The sequence below is a fragment of the Astatotilapia calliptera genome, chromosome 12, assembly GCF_900246225.1.
Source record: "Astatotilapia calliptera chromosome 12, fAstCal1.2, whole genome shotgun sequence".
Classification (NCBI taxonomy): Eukaryota; Metazoa; Chordata; class Actinopteri; order Cichliformes; family Cichlidae; genus Astatotilapia; species Astatotilapia calliptera.
The window spans coordinates 34,311,514-34,325,861 of NC_039313.1; the positions used below are offsets into that span (position 1 = coordinate 34,311,514).

General features: G+C 40.7%; 2 protein-coding genes across 2 annotated transcripts; both read left to right on the forward strand.

The window, feature by feature from the left end:
* Positions 1-2,230: 2,230 nt before the first annotated feature.
* On the forward strand, positions 2,231-3,449 carry LOC113033995 (C-C motif chemokine 20-like). The gene is made up of 4 exons (XM_026188249.1): positions 2,231-2,351; positions 2,490-2,604; positions 2,750-2,857; positions 2,954-3,449. The coding sequence occupies exons 1-3, from the start codon at positions 2,291-2,293 to the stop codon at positions 2,850-2,852; spliced, it is 279 nt and encodes a 92-aa protein (XP_026044034.1). The 5' UTR covers positions 2,231-2,290; the 3' UTR covers positions 2,853-2,857; positions 2,954-3,449.
* A 7,244-nt stretch (positions 3,450-10,693) lies between these two features.
* Positions 10,694-13,799, forward strand: LOC113034398 (C-C motif chemokine 19-like). Its single transcript, XM_026188919.1, has 4 exons — positions 10,694-10,868; positions 11,790-11,913; positions 12,020-12,134; positions 13,360-13,799. Exons 1-4 carry the CDS (start codon positions 10,805-10,807, stop codon positions 13,387-13,389), a joined length of 333 nt encoding a protein of 110 aa, XP_026044704.1. The 5' UTR covers positions 10,694-10,804; the 3' UTR covers positions 13,390-13,799.
* Positions 13,800-14,348: the final 549 nt, after the last annotated feature.

Genomic DNA, 14,348 nt, shown 5'->3' on the forward strand with positions numbered 1-14,348 from the left:
CTGCTCTTGTGCAGCAAATCCTGCTCTCCCAGATCGAGATCTAATGTTGGATGCATGCACACACAAGCATAAACACTCAGAAGAGAACACAATAAAGCGATTGCCCGTACGCATTCCATGAAAAATCCCCGAACCGCACAGTGAATAGACGGATCCCAACGGCTAAAGTTTGGGGTTATTACTGTAAAGACAAGATTAAGATGAGATATTTACAACTTTCCACTTCATGCAATTGTTTGTGTTGGAATTGTAGACTGATATCTTTTTGTAGACATGCCAAGAGCATGGTTTGGGAGAGCAGTTTCCCAAACCACAAAATGATACTATCACTATGCAGGTAGTGGACGACAATTCTGTTCAAATCTAATGCACCTAAAGCTAAAAAGGCCCTAAAGGCAACACTGAATAATTTTAAAAAGGTATTTAAATTTGCAGATCCATCTGCAAAGAATAGATTTCAATAAATACATTTAAGGACATTATAGGAGACTCTGCTTGAACATTCTTGCCCCTGTTTGGCCAACAATATTCGTAGCTTTAAATATTATATTCTCCCTGTTTCTGAATCTCACTCTTGATCTTCTGCACAAATAAACTTTTTTTGTGCATTTGCACATGTGTTGCTGTTTGTGGAATCACGGCTGGTTGAACTGCTGTTTATCTTGGCCAAGACAGCCTTGAAAATGTTTCTTCAAATGAAGAAGGCCTGAATGTCCATGGGCCTTTTGTTCCATCTGTGCCTCTTGGGTTTTCTCCAGGTTTCTTCCCACAGTGCAAAGTTAGTTTAAACGATCTTTCTCCCCATATGGAAAAGATATATATAAATCTAATAAAGTTTGTATCTGTCTTGTGTGAAACTTGTATGAAAAGCATACAAGAGTGAAAACACATACTTACTAAATCAATATATGAAAGTGGCCACTTTCATGAGTAAATCATATAAGCCTTATATGATTCACGATATGAAGTAGGCCACATCTTATGCAAGTCTTTTATAAGTTTTTACTTTTCCATATGGGTCAGCTGCCCGTCGGTGCAAGTGTAGTCTCCATGAGTCTCCAGTGGTTCATAAAACTACAATAATACTTAATTTCTAATTGAAATCAATATTGTTAAAAGCTGTAAAATAAACCTAAAGCTTTAATGAGGTAAAATGAGCACAGAATTCTCGAAGCTCTGCCAGTGCTGACATGCAGCCAGTGTGAAAACTGAATGTGTTCAAACACAGCTCACTTCAGAGTCAAACGTGGCATCACAAGTGAGACCTTTTTTTGTTTCGAGCATGTTTGAAAGCAAATGACGCACAAAACACTTCTTAGCTTCCTATTTGACTGCTTTTGTGTTATGAACCAAATCTGATAACTTTGTGTCTGAGTGTTCCCTCCATGTATGACAAACCATGTTGTGTAGTTGGTGCTCCATGTGCTCATCCACTCAATGATGCAAATACCTGAGCTATATAAGTTTTGCAAGAATTGTTTGGTTTTGCAGAAATGTGTCGTGTTAACCTGCTTTGATATGTTGTTGTTACTTTGTAGTGTAGTGCACCAAAATAGCCTAAAAACAATTTGCAGTCATGATGCAGCAGCACAGCTGTGGATGCAGATATCAGCTAGTTCCCCCCTTTTTAATATTGCTTAATAGAAGCTTAAATTACACATGCCTGAGCTTTCTCCAGGATTTCCACTTGAGCAGACACTAGTGTGCTTCTCACCCTGTGAAAGGGAAAATAGGCTCAGGTGACCTGACTTTGTTTAGGGGATGAAGATGGATGGATGTTGCAATGTTTCCATCCAGTTTCACATTAGTTGCAGAGAATCTCAGAGTCACTGCTCTTTGTCTTGCACTAGTGGGTCACCTGCACTGACTGATACAAGCTAATCCTCAGACTTTTATTTTCCCAAAAATCAGAAGACTCCAATTTATTTGATTGCAAAATCTTTCCTTTTTTGTAACATTTGCACAAAACATACATGAAAAAAAGACTCCTGCTTGGTGTCAGGAAAGCATGTGGGAAAAAAAAAAATACTCGTTAAGTTTCTTTGGCAAGAAAACCAAAAGTCAGGAGGAGTTAAGCTGTAATTGTCCTGCCACGTGCCAACATTTCCTTGTTGTTGTGCCAACTTTCACCCATTTCCAGTCAATGAGCTGAGAGAACACTTTCAGTTTCGCCTGCTCACCTGTATAAATGCACCTGTAGTTCTCCTCCTCACACCATCGCCTCCTCTGCTCTCCTGAAGAGACTTGCTCAAGCAGCCAAGCCGCAGCAAACCTACGAAGAATCAGAGACATGGCTTCCCGAGTTGCAGCTCTGCTCTTGCTGGGCGTCCTCTGCTTTAGCTTTGCATCAGGTAAGACAGAGAGAAAACAGGTGCAGACTGCATGACATCTCTCAGATTTAGACTATCACATGTATAAAACTCTTCTGCCTGTTAAACTGACATTGGTGTGTGTCCTTACAAGTCTTCTCTTGTAATTTCTCCCTGCAGGTGAGATCGCAATGGACTGCTGTCTGCAAGCTATCGACAAACGTCTGCCCTCCAAAAACATCGTGGACTACATCATTCAGGAAGCTGGGAAAGGCTGTCAAATAAGCGCTACTGTGTAAGTGTCAAACACGTGCACAACATTCATGCATATGTATTAAGTAGTGAGTGTATTTGTGCAGGGTTGCTTTCCTAAAGACCCACAGTGCCTGGTTTACCTGTATTTGCCTCATCTCACGTCATGATCTCATCTGCTTTTTCAGGTTCATTACCAACAGTGGCAGAACTCTGTGTGTCATCCACCCCAGCCAGAAACCATGGGTGAGAAATCTCATCAATATCGTGAACAAGAAAAAGCAACAGTAAATGAGGTGAGAACGAAGCGATTTCCTCACTCCATCACATGTGATTTTTAAAAGTTATTCCCTGTGCACCGGCTAATCAATGAATCTTCTGCTTTTTCTTAGATGAACAAACTCTGGGAAGGATGGATGGAGACAACCAGATCTCATAGTCTGTGATGGCAATGTTGCACTGTAGAAGATTAAAACCTGTTAGAGCGATTACGGAGAAATCATCATTTCATCTTATTTATAATGTTGTCCTGTATAAGCTGCCATGCCTCGGCCATTGGCTCAATATATAGCTACATGTGTTTCTTCTGTTTTTTTGTGGTGACTGCGGTGAAACTGTGGTGAAACTCGAACTCTGAGACGAGCAGCTGTGGACGTCTCTTTTTTCTTTCTTCCTTTTTGTTATGAATGATCCATAGAAATAGAAAGATTTGCCTGAACTTGCCCTGGAACTGACAGCAGTGTTACAATCCTGTTTCTGTCAGTGTCTGTGAATGACTCGCATTTCTGTTTTTGCAAGAGCTTGTACAAAATCTGATGACACGGCTTGTATATATCAAATGTATTGTAGAGAGTTATCCCAAAATAAACTCGGATATTATTTTGTAAATTCTAGTTGCTGTCTTTTTATTTATGACTAAATCGTCTGTTTCTCTAACAAATCATTTAAGAAAAGAAAAACAAAAGTTGTCACGTTTTCTAATTACACACACACACACACACACACACACACACACACACACACACACACACACACACACACACACACACTCACACACTTCATTCACACACCAGAGAGCAACGTGGGATTCTGTATCTTGCCAAAGGAAATTTGCCATGCAATTCCAATTCCTTCTAATTAGCACATGACCTGCTCTTCCTCCTGAGCTACAGCAACACCAAAGTAAAATTCAAAGAACTAAAAAGCCCAAACAATAAAACAGAATAAAACGATAACTGAGAGTGAATGAAAACAAACTGAGCCATATGTGCTCAGATAAAAGACGTGTGATGGTGGAGTGAACATGAGTTCCTTATCAGGGTGTATTTAGCGGTATCTCACTCTGCACCTCTGTGAGCGCGATGTGTTATCCAGCAGCCACACAGATGTTACCTGCTGATATGTGGAACTGGTGTCGTGCCAGAAGAACTATGAACACACACACACTGAAGAACTGTTAAAGTGGACCAGTTCTCCTCATTTCCGAGATCATATTTCTATACTAGAGTGAGTTTACATGATTATGATCAAAGCAAACAAAACAAACTCCTCATATACTGGGTCTTGCAGCAGAAACACGTCCTTTAAGCTGTCTTCTGATTTGCTTGTCCTTGCAAACAGAAGGTCAGAACAGCAAGCTGCTGAGTGTTCTGTGCTTACAGCCACAGCTGTGGCTAACAGCTAGGAGTAGAATAACCATCTACAATTGAGTGTTTTGGACTTTTGGAGTATTTGCACATGACCTAACCTCTTTCCCAAAAAGTAGATTCTGTTAATCTGGACGTCGGGATGAACTGAATCTAATCAGAATACTTACAGCAGGCAGCACGCTGATGGCGCATGCGCACTTACAAAGGAACCTTCTGACCAAACTTTACACAAACAACACATTGGGAAGACATGTCAGAGAGGTGGGCTGATAGGAAAAGACAACGAAAATACATAACATGAGGTGAGGTGAGAGGAAGAGAAAAAAACTCCACTCAGAGTGAGCTCCTAATGGGAGAACAGTTTGATAACAGAAAAACCCCACAAAAAGCACATGACTGTCAATACACCACAGAAACACAAGACAAGCAACAGGGACGGGTAAAAGGGTGAGAGACAGCGCATCCGGTCCTGCAGCATGTCTGCGCCGGTCCAGTCGACCTGCCATCTGACCCGGGAGGAGAAAAGCATCGAAGGCGTTTGGAAAGGGGGGTGTGAGTGTGTATCAGTGTGTTTGTGTGCGTGTCCAGAGTTCAGCTGAGACAGTGTCCTTCACCCTGCCAGGCTAAGCAAACAGTCTTCCAGCCGACCCAGGTGGCCTTGCGTAGGATAGGAAGAAACCGTCTATCCACAGTCTGTTATCAGGGTGTTTTTGTTCAGCTCCGGCCTTGAGACCACAGCTGGCGCAAAAGCGGTAGCCGCATGAAATGCTGGTTTTTACTTTAGTGCGAACAACTCGTGTGAATTTCAAAGCTGTTCTAGCATTTAGATAAACATCTAAATGTCAGCTCGAGCTACACTTGTCATCCTTTTTTTAAATGTGATGTTGATGATGTGTGAGAGGTTAGTGGTGGTTACAGGTGTTTACCCTTCTTGTTGCTGCTTTGCTTGTGCGTACACGTCTTTTACAAAGTGTGCCTCCGACTCTCACGATGCTCGCCGCTTGAAACCAGTCTGCTCTGCATACATACTGTAGTAAGTTGGTTCACATACATAACAGTAAAATGTGGTTAATTGTTGCTTGCATTTGTGATTTCCTCATGCTTCAATGTACAGCTCTGGGCAAAAGTTCCAAGTGTGTCAGACGTCTAGAATTTTACCCCTTTAGCGAAGTATCTCATTCAAGATATTTAAATCGACTTACCACACACCTTAAAATGTTTACCAAGAAGAATCGACGTCGTTGTGTGAGGCAAATAATAACTGGAAAAGGTTATTTTTCTCTTTTTTACATGCATCTCCTTTTCTTTTTGGTTACAGTTACCATTATATTGGTTTTGCTGTTTCTGTGTAGTTTTTCAGGCCTTTGGGGTTTATTATCGTTGTGTTTATTCATGTGGCAATAAATGATCAAATAACAGCTGTTTATTTAAATGAAAATGTTTGACAACGCCACTTCCAGGAAGCTGTGCCTGACAATTTATGAAACCTTCAAATGGAAACTGGAGTTGGCCTAAAGACTCGACTGCTGTAAGTGTAAGTGACGAATGACTGGCGGTAAGCATGCTGAACATTTATGAGAATCCAGGCTGGGATTCAGAGGGTCTGAAAACAGGAAGTGCTTCCAGCTCATTTTGACCATTTGACCTGCTCGTAACAGAATCTCTGTGCTCACTTTAAAACTGTCCAGGGAGCCAAAGATCAGCAGTTCACGGCATTTCTTTTGAGTTTCCCACAAGATACATGATCTGTATAACTACAGACCACCCAAAAAGGAAACACGCTCCTGGGGGGGGAAGCACTTACTCTGGTCAGATCTGCTACAGATGTCCTTTCATAGCAAAACTAAACGCTTCAGATTTCTGTTGACTTTCACTCTTGTCTTATCGGTAACTAAAAAACCCAAACAGTCCAATCTGAGACTTTCTCCCAACTTTACCGTAAGTGTGATTTGTAAACTGACTCAGTACTTCAGCATGCTTTAGGATTGTTTATCTTTCAGGTTTGTTTGCATTTCAACTTGGTTTCTTCCATCAGATTTCCATTTTCAGACACAATCTACCTCAGTGTTCATGTTTTGTTATCACTTCCATATCTATGAAAGCCATATCTGGTTTATCAGGAGTTAGAAAATTCCCAGGTTTAACTACAACTTGGACACAGACTGGTAATCACAGACCGCATATAAAAACATGTTGCAACAAAATGAATTTGTATTACTGTGGGGCCTTTACCTTACAATATAAAGTGAGGTGAGTGTTATTGTGATTTGGCACTACATAAACAAAACTGAACTGAATTGAACTGAAAACCATCTCAATATTTTGTGCACCAACATTTTAAGGATGGCCATCACCATCTTGGTATTTGAAACCAGATTTGACCATATTGGGATGAGAGGGTGGAGTTATTAGCTCAGTTATCAGCTAGCATTTGCAAGCCTGGTTAGTTACAGGATCGATCAACAGGACATGTTCCTGTCATGGACTCTGTTACCAAACAGTAACCAGACGTCTGACATGTGAGTGCAACAGTCAGCTGTTTGTGAGGGCTGACTGCTCTCTGGAGGATGCTGCTAAAAAGCTTCTTTCAGCTTCTCCTTATTTGCAAGGAGCACCGAAGTGGATGGATGTGCATAACTGATGCGCTTCCTGATGCAGCCCTATGAAGGAGTATTAGGGCCACATTAAGAAAAAAACTGTTGATCATTTGGAGATTGAAGGCAAAATTTAAATCATGGAGATTACAGTTGTTGTTGCCACGGCTGCTAAACCCCTTGTGAAAGCGAGTTATTGAAAGCAACTGATCAACCATCTTGTGATAGAACATACATCCTCTGTATTGCACGAGCGTTCAGCCATCGATGACCTCGCATCCGTCCATTACATTTCATTTTGTGCAAATCCCCTCTTGCAGGTTTGTGTTCTTCTGTCTGACCAGATGCAGCTTTCTGCACCATGGTTTCGTGCATCATGACACTGTTTATGTGCTAAAAAAAGTTCTTCCTTGTTACTAAAACTGATTCTCGATTTCATTACAGCAGCCGTAGCAGTTTTTCTTGAAATGCCAGCTGTAACCTTCACATCTCTAAAATAAAAGAAAGTATTTGGGCCCCATTTATTCTGGACGTCTTGAGAACGCTCCATATGAAAGTGCAAAAGAGTGCGATTTCAGTGACATCTGCAGCACTTTATTTTCAGCCCATGGCTTGGATGTTTTTAATTCACACTGCAAAAAATGACATCAGCGTGGTATTAATCACTGTGAAAAAGTGGGCAAAGGTAAAAGGTGAAAGTTTTCTGAAATGAGTATGGATGACCTCTGGCCTTGTTTAACTCTAATCTTCATGCCTACCTGCATCAATAACCGTGCATAAACTATTCTCGTAAGCATGTCTTCAAAGACACATTGCAAAAGCTAAAACATGTCCTTTCTTGTTCATGCAGGACGCAGATTTATAATGAGAGACTTTTTCCAACACAGTCCTTTCACATGGACTACTTAATGGAATCCTGCCAGAGGCTATAATTCAGGCGTATCAACTGTTTAAAAACGTTCCTGTAAGTGCTTCAGCAGGGAAAGTCCAAACACTGCACTCGCCCAATAAGGCAAACTTCCACCCAGCAGGTTACAAGAAACTGAAACTCACTGGAATGACACGTGAGAATCAGTGTTTACTCCTGTTAATGCATTAAGACGGCGGTGCAAGCAACTTCTTATTTCCTTCAACAAGTTGTTCAAAAGTAAGAGGTCATCAGTCTGTCACAATTGTTCTAAGTTCCTCAATACTATAAGGGGGGAAGAGAAAGCTGCTCTTTACAGACACCACATTCAGCTGCAGCGGTATCTGTTTCACTGGAAGTACAGCTCTTCCATGGAGGTATCATTTACGCAGGAACAGATCAACGAGGAAGTTTACAACAAAGTGTTGTAATAATGGGAATCTTTATTCTTATCGCAGGTCCTGATTTGATTGTTTCTGGTCAGAAAAGTCTACAGCTGAAAAGTCAAATAGACCCTGAGGGTACTTCACCTCAGGTTTGAAGAAAGCTGTGTTACAGGAGGCTAAAGCGCTCTCTGCTCAGAGCACTGTTTCTTATCTCAAAGTTGCTTGTTTTCTGTATTCCAGCTAAGCTATGCTGAAGGACATGCATGTTTATTTAAAATAACAAAAACCATCCATGCATCAGTTTCACACATATCAGCTCAGTTTGAGGCTTCCAGTTAATCTAAACTCGTGTTTTTGGACTTTGGGAGGAAGCCAGATTAGCTTCACAGAAATGGGGAGAGCATGCAAACTCCACACAGAGATGCCCCAGATGGGATTTAAACCAAAGCCCTTCTTGCTGTAAGAATACAGAAATGTGCTCAGTGCCAACCTGACACTAAGTTTACTCTATTCCACAGTCACCAGTCAATCCACTGGAGCACCTTTGAGATGGAATTGGAGATTATCATCATGAACGTGCAGCAGACAAATCTGCAGTCACTGTGGGACGCTATGATGTCAAAGTGGAATAAATTCTCTGAATCCTGGAAGCCACGAATAATTAAACTGTCTGGTTAGATTAAACCACACTGAGGAAACCGTTGCTGTGAACTGGCACTAAAACAGATAGAACTGAATTAAAAGTCAGACAACATTTGAAAAAGAGACGTCCCAACAGCCCTCTTTTCATTTCTCTTCTGCTCAACATTGGTCTGCTCCCTTTACTGGGAAGGAACACTTCCATACATAATTCAAAAAATTATTGTTGCACAAAAACCCACAATTTCTCAGAGACAGTTGGGATTTTGGAAACATCATCAGGACATCAGTTTGTGCCACATTAATGTGAGGTGCTATAGCGTAAGTGCGACAGGCTGGTGACCTCTGGGAGGCCAAGAGGATGCACAAGTCTCCCTAACCAGAGGATTGATGTCCCAGTAGTTTTCATGTACAGGCAGTGCACTTTGGGAAACAAATGTGAAAATTTAAATTGAAGGTTACATAAGAAAATGTGCAAAGGATTTGGTTCCAGTCTGTAAACATGTTTTTAAATGCGTGAAGTTGGGCATTTTACAGCGAGGGTCTGTGGAGGTTGACTTCCTTTAGGAGCCAGCGTCCCATGATTACTGCAGCTTTTTGACGTCGGTGTTAGCTTTGTTTTACAGCACAGGAGTTGCCACTTTGGTCCTCTGCACATGTAGTGCTGTTTGTAGATGATGTGACATCAGTTAAATTGATAAGTTGAAATAGATCGTTAGTGAAACAGGCTCTCTACGCTCGTCTACACGAGGCATTTTATAGAGCATATTGCAGCCGTGTCAGTTTATTTTATTTGAAACAACTTTAATCGACTTTAAACTTTAAACACATTTTGACTTTATTCTCAAAATGAACAACAACGGTTCTATTTTTCAAATATAAATGTGGCCCTGGTACTCCTTCAGGCAGAATTATTATTTATTTTTTTAAAGTGCAACAAGCACGACTACATCTCATTCAACCAGATCTGCAAGTACAACCTCTGCCCTGCGATTGCTAGGAAACACCCCACAGACACCTGCTTCATGGTAGAATTGAACTCAGGACCTTCTTGCTGTGAGGCAGCAGTGCTAACCACTGTGCCACTATTCAGTTCTTGGTCCTTGCAGTGTCTGAGCTGCCATATCCATGAATTACTAACCATTTTTAGAACTTAATAGAAGTAAATTAAATGTCCTGCCTTATTTTTAAAGTTGAGCTTTTATTTCACTTGTGTCCACACCCTGTGCTTCATAGGTTTGCTTTAAGCTATGCCTTATCTAGTTGTACGTGAGCCCAAGTCCACTGGATTCAGCACACAGCGATACAAGTCAAATCCTTTAGTTGTTTCTAATCTATATGACCGAAGCATTTAACTGTACTATATTTGCTCTTGTTACTTTAATATCTCCATAGAAGCTGTTAAACAATATGGGAAATGTCAGTGGACACTGTGACTGAGAATACAGTCCAATGTGGTCCAGTGGGGCTCCCAAAAGCAGACTACAGCTATTTATTTATTTATTTTTATCAATTTTTAAAGTCAGTGCAAGAGTCACATGTTTGTGTCTGCAGGGTTTCTCTCCTGTCACTCCAGCTGCCCCCCACAGTCCAAACACATGCACTGGTTCGGTAAACTAGTGGGTGTGACTGGCTGTTTGTCTTAGACTTCGACTTCTCCACCTGCGCAGACCTGAGTTGGATAAGTGGAAGAAAATGGACGGATGCTACAAACTCCTGGGGTTTGATCAAATGTGTGCTTAATGTTATGTCTGATTAATTTCATCTTGTTATCGTCAACAGACAGTGCCAAGAAACAGCTGTTAAAGCTAAATAAAAGAGGGGATTTTTCTTTGATTAAGAGGGAAGGGTTTAGGAGAAGTAGAAACAGGAAGAACAAAGTGGGATGATGAAAAGTGAAAGTTTGAACAGGCCGGTTGCATAGTGCACGGTTCCTATATAAGGAGTGCTGCAGCAGCAGTCCCCTCACTTCCTTTGCCACAGTAGTTGTTGAAGGGAAGAACAGGCTCTGCATCAGCGCATCTGTCTCCAGAGAAACCAAAAGGCAACTCTTCCTGCAAGACCAGACATGGCTCCAAGGGGTGATGGCAGACTCTTCCTCTCCATCCTTTTCATCGCTTGTTACTGCACAGGTGAGTTTCTCCCAGGCATCCTCCGGTGCCAAATCTTTTTATTTTCTATTCATGCATTTTCATCTCAGGCAGAAATATGAAATGAATCACTGCAAAAACATGTCTGTAGGCTTAAAGGGATGCAATGTATCTTTAAAAAATAATCACTTGAAATGACAAATAGAGAAAGCAGTAATCCTAAATATACATCTGTGGTTCTGTAGAATTTGAGTTTTACGTTTGCAGAGATTCCTGACAAATGCATCTCCAATTGTTTCTGCTAGATTTACAATTTATGAATCATTAAAGAGCTGAACAAAAGAGGACAGCAAAGTCTCGTGCAGGATGTAGAGATGAGGGTGACATCCAGTAAAAATATAGTAAAATGATGAGCAGAATATTAAGTAAATGTGAAAATTAACTATAAATATGCTGATAAGCATTGTTTATCAGTGCAATGGCAAAGGTGTGGCAGTGGCATTCCCCTCGCCTTGGTGCATTCTTTGTTGTAGGTGAAAGCTAAAGTTCAACTGTGGAAAATCCCTGTCCAGTGACAAAAGCGTGCCATGCCCCTGGGCGTGTTCGTCACTCTGGGGACTGCATCCTAATAACTACTAATAAGTTGCACGCATGCAGTGCTGAACAAACCTTTCCTGGAAATATGTTCTTTAAATATATAAAAGTAGTAATGATGAAAAATGATGCAACTAAAAAGAAAAATCTTAAAAACTATGAATGAAAAGAGGCAAATATACGAACCTGATATGTAACCTGACGCTTAAAAAACTATAACAGCTGTTTTCCTGTAAAACCTCACAGCTCAGCTGGACTGAACCTACGTCACCTTATCCTTCACAAACATGACCTCAGAGACAGAGCATGTGTTCGTGGTTTCGTTTTGGAGCGTCACCTTTTGCTGACACGGTCTTCTTTGTGTTTCAGTGACGCTGGCACAGGTGCCCGTTGACTGCTGCTTGAGTGTGGCAAAAAAACCTATCGGGAAAGGTTTCGTCGCAAACTACCACCATCAGGTCCAGGGACAAGGCTGCGCTATTGATGCCACAATGTAAGTTCTGATGAGGTGCAGTGGATTATGTATGTAAGGGATCAGGATATAGAGACATGCTGCTATCACAAGCTCATTTTGACCTGAGTGATTTGTGTTCTGGCAGATTTCTGTCCAGAGGTGGCCGGACAATGTGCGCCCCCGTTAATGAAAAGTGGGTGGAAGGTCTGAAACGCCACGTGGATCAGCTGAGGAAATTCTGCAAGAAACAAAACTACACGGTACGTTCACTCTACTCTGCTTCTCAGCAAGATAAACTCTTTAGATGTTTTTAAACGAGATGGTGACCCTACTTAAGCGAAATACACTTGATTTGAAGGAATAGTGCCGCTTTTTAGGAATGTAAGCTGCAGTTTTAAGAAGACTGCTTATGTGCGCTGAACAGGTACTCCCAGAAAATCATCACATCAGTCCCACTGTGTGAAACTTATCTTCAGGCAAAGTTAAAACCAAGCAGTGAATTTAAAAGTCCAAAGGTCCAAATTTTAAATCAAATCAAAGTCTTTTTAATATTAAAACACCAGAACTTACACCCACCACCTCCTAACATGGACTTTCTACATCAGTAAGATGTTAGTTTAATCTCCTGCTTCATCTCCAATTCGTCTCCTTTTGCTTTCTTGGGTTAATGTTTTGTCTGTGACGAGCTTCTGGATATTTTTGGGGGGATGGTGCCTGAAACATCTGGATTTCAATTGTTTTTACATCACTGAACAGAGGTCACTTTAGGCCTGAAGGTTTAGACACTGAGGTTAGAAGTCAGGCCAAGATGAGTGTTATGGATAAAAAATAACCCTTAAACAGATGTTTATTATTTAAAATTGACACCAGTGCACATTTCACATGCACTTATTCTTATTTTACAATATAACATTTACTAAGCAATACAATAAATAAATAATAAATAATAACATGTCTTCAAATAAAAACACCAGAAAAAGCTGCAACGTATTAAATAGTGAGATTTAGAAATGTTAGATCATATATATTTGGACTTTATGCTGTCGTGGCATCATCAGTTAAACTCCTCACAGACTTTAACCAAAGCAGCCACATGTTTCAAGCCTCATTTAATTTCAAGTGTTTTGAGGCCAATGAACTGTTAAACCGCTAATCCTGATACTGGTCATGTGGTGGTGCTCACCTCTCACCTTCAGCTGTTTGCTAGGTGCACATTGTTACCCTCTGTGTTGCTTTTGTGATAGATAGTTGGTTATTTTTAGAACACTCTCTTTTATTCCTCGCTAGTGACCCGTACGTTTTTATCTTAGAAAGCACAAGTCGAGACACAAGCTGCAATCACTTAATCGCTGTTCTTGCACTCGACTGGATTACACAAGAGTCCCCTGTTACTGTGCCATTAGGCACCATGCTTGACAAAACAGGAAGTTAAAGCCGTGGTGAAAATAATGACCTTGGGGTTTCTGAACATTTGTATTCCTACAGGGCAAACGCTGCACTGGAGTGAAACCCTAGTGAATCAAACGTTGACCCTTCAGCCAGAGCAGTGGTTCCAAGTCAGCGAGGAGAAAGATGGGATCGACCACAACATGAATAAATTAAGAATTTAAGCTTAATATGAAAATGATCTGCTATTTTTCTGCCTACTAAAACAATATCTTGCCTTTTTTATGTAACTATCAATTTTATGAAAGACAAAATATTTTGAAGGACGTTATGTTTTGTATTCTGTGTGTTTTGTTTTAGATGTAAAGGGTCTGTGATATCGGTACATGAAAAAACTGAAAATGTGATTGTTTGTTTAGTGTCTGGTTCGCTAAGCAACTTAAAACTCAGGAACAAGCAGTTTGTTGGTCATATGGATTTATGTGAGTGTTGATATTATCAAAATAAAGCTTCCCCCCCAAAAAATCCAAATCGTGCCTGTGTTCTTTGTCGATGATGCTCTACTCTCTGTTAGGACTGAAAATGAGTAAATGACCTTCACTACAATGCTATAATTCATCTTAATGTAGGTATATATTCAGACCCTGGCTTATTTAGCTTTACAATAGGGGCTGAACCCATGTTCATAGATGTGTTCATAGACATCTGTGTGGAAAATATTTGCCCCTTCTTTATTTCTTTGCATATTTGTCATATTAACATGTTTCAGATCATCAAAGAAATGCTATTTTTGCACTAAAGTGTTTGGATGACTGAGAATGACTCTTTCACATCTCTGTGGAGAACTTTTGGCCGATATTATTGAGAAATTTCCACACTGGAGAGTTTTCTAGCATGGCCAGCCTACTGACAGTCACACCTGTCACACACTGTGGATGGTGGCTCTCAGCACCTTAGAAATGGCTTTGTAACCTTTCCGGACTCATAAATGTGACTTTATTTCTCAGCTCTTCCTTTAGATTGTGATGTGATGCTTTTTGAGATCTTTAAGCCTGCTTCAGTTTCTCAGGCTCTACTCCAGCGATTTC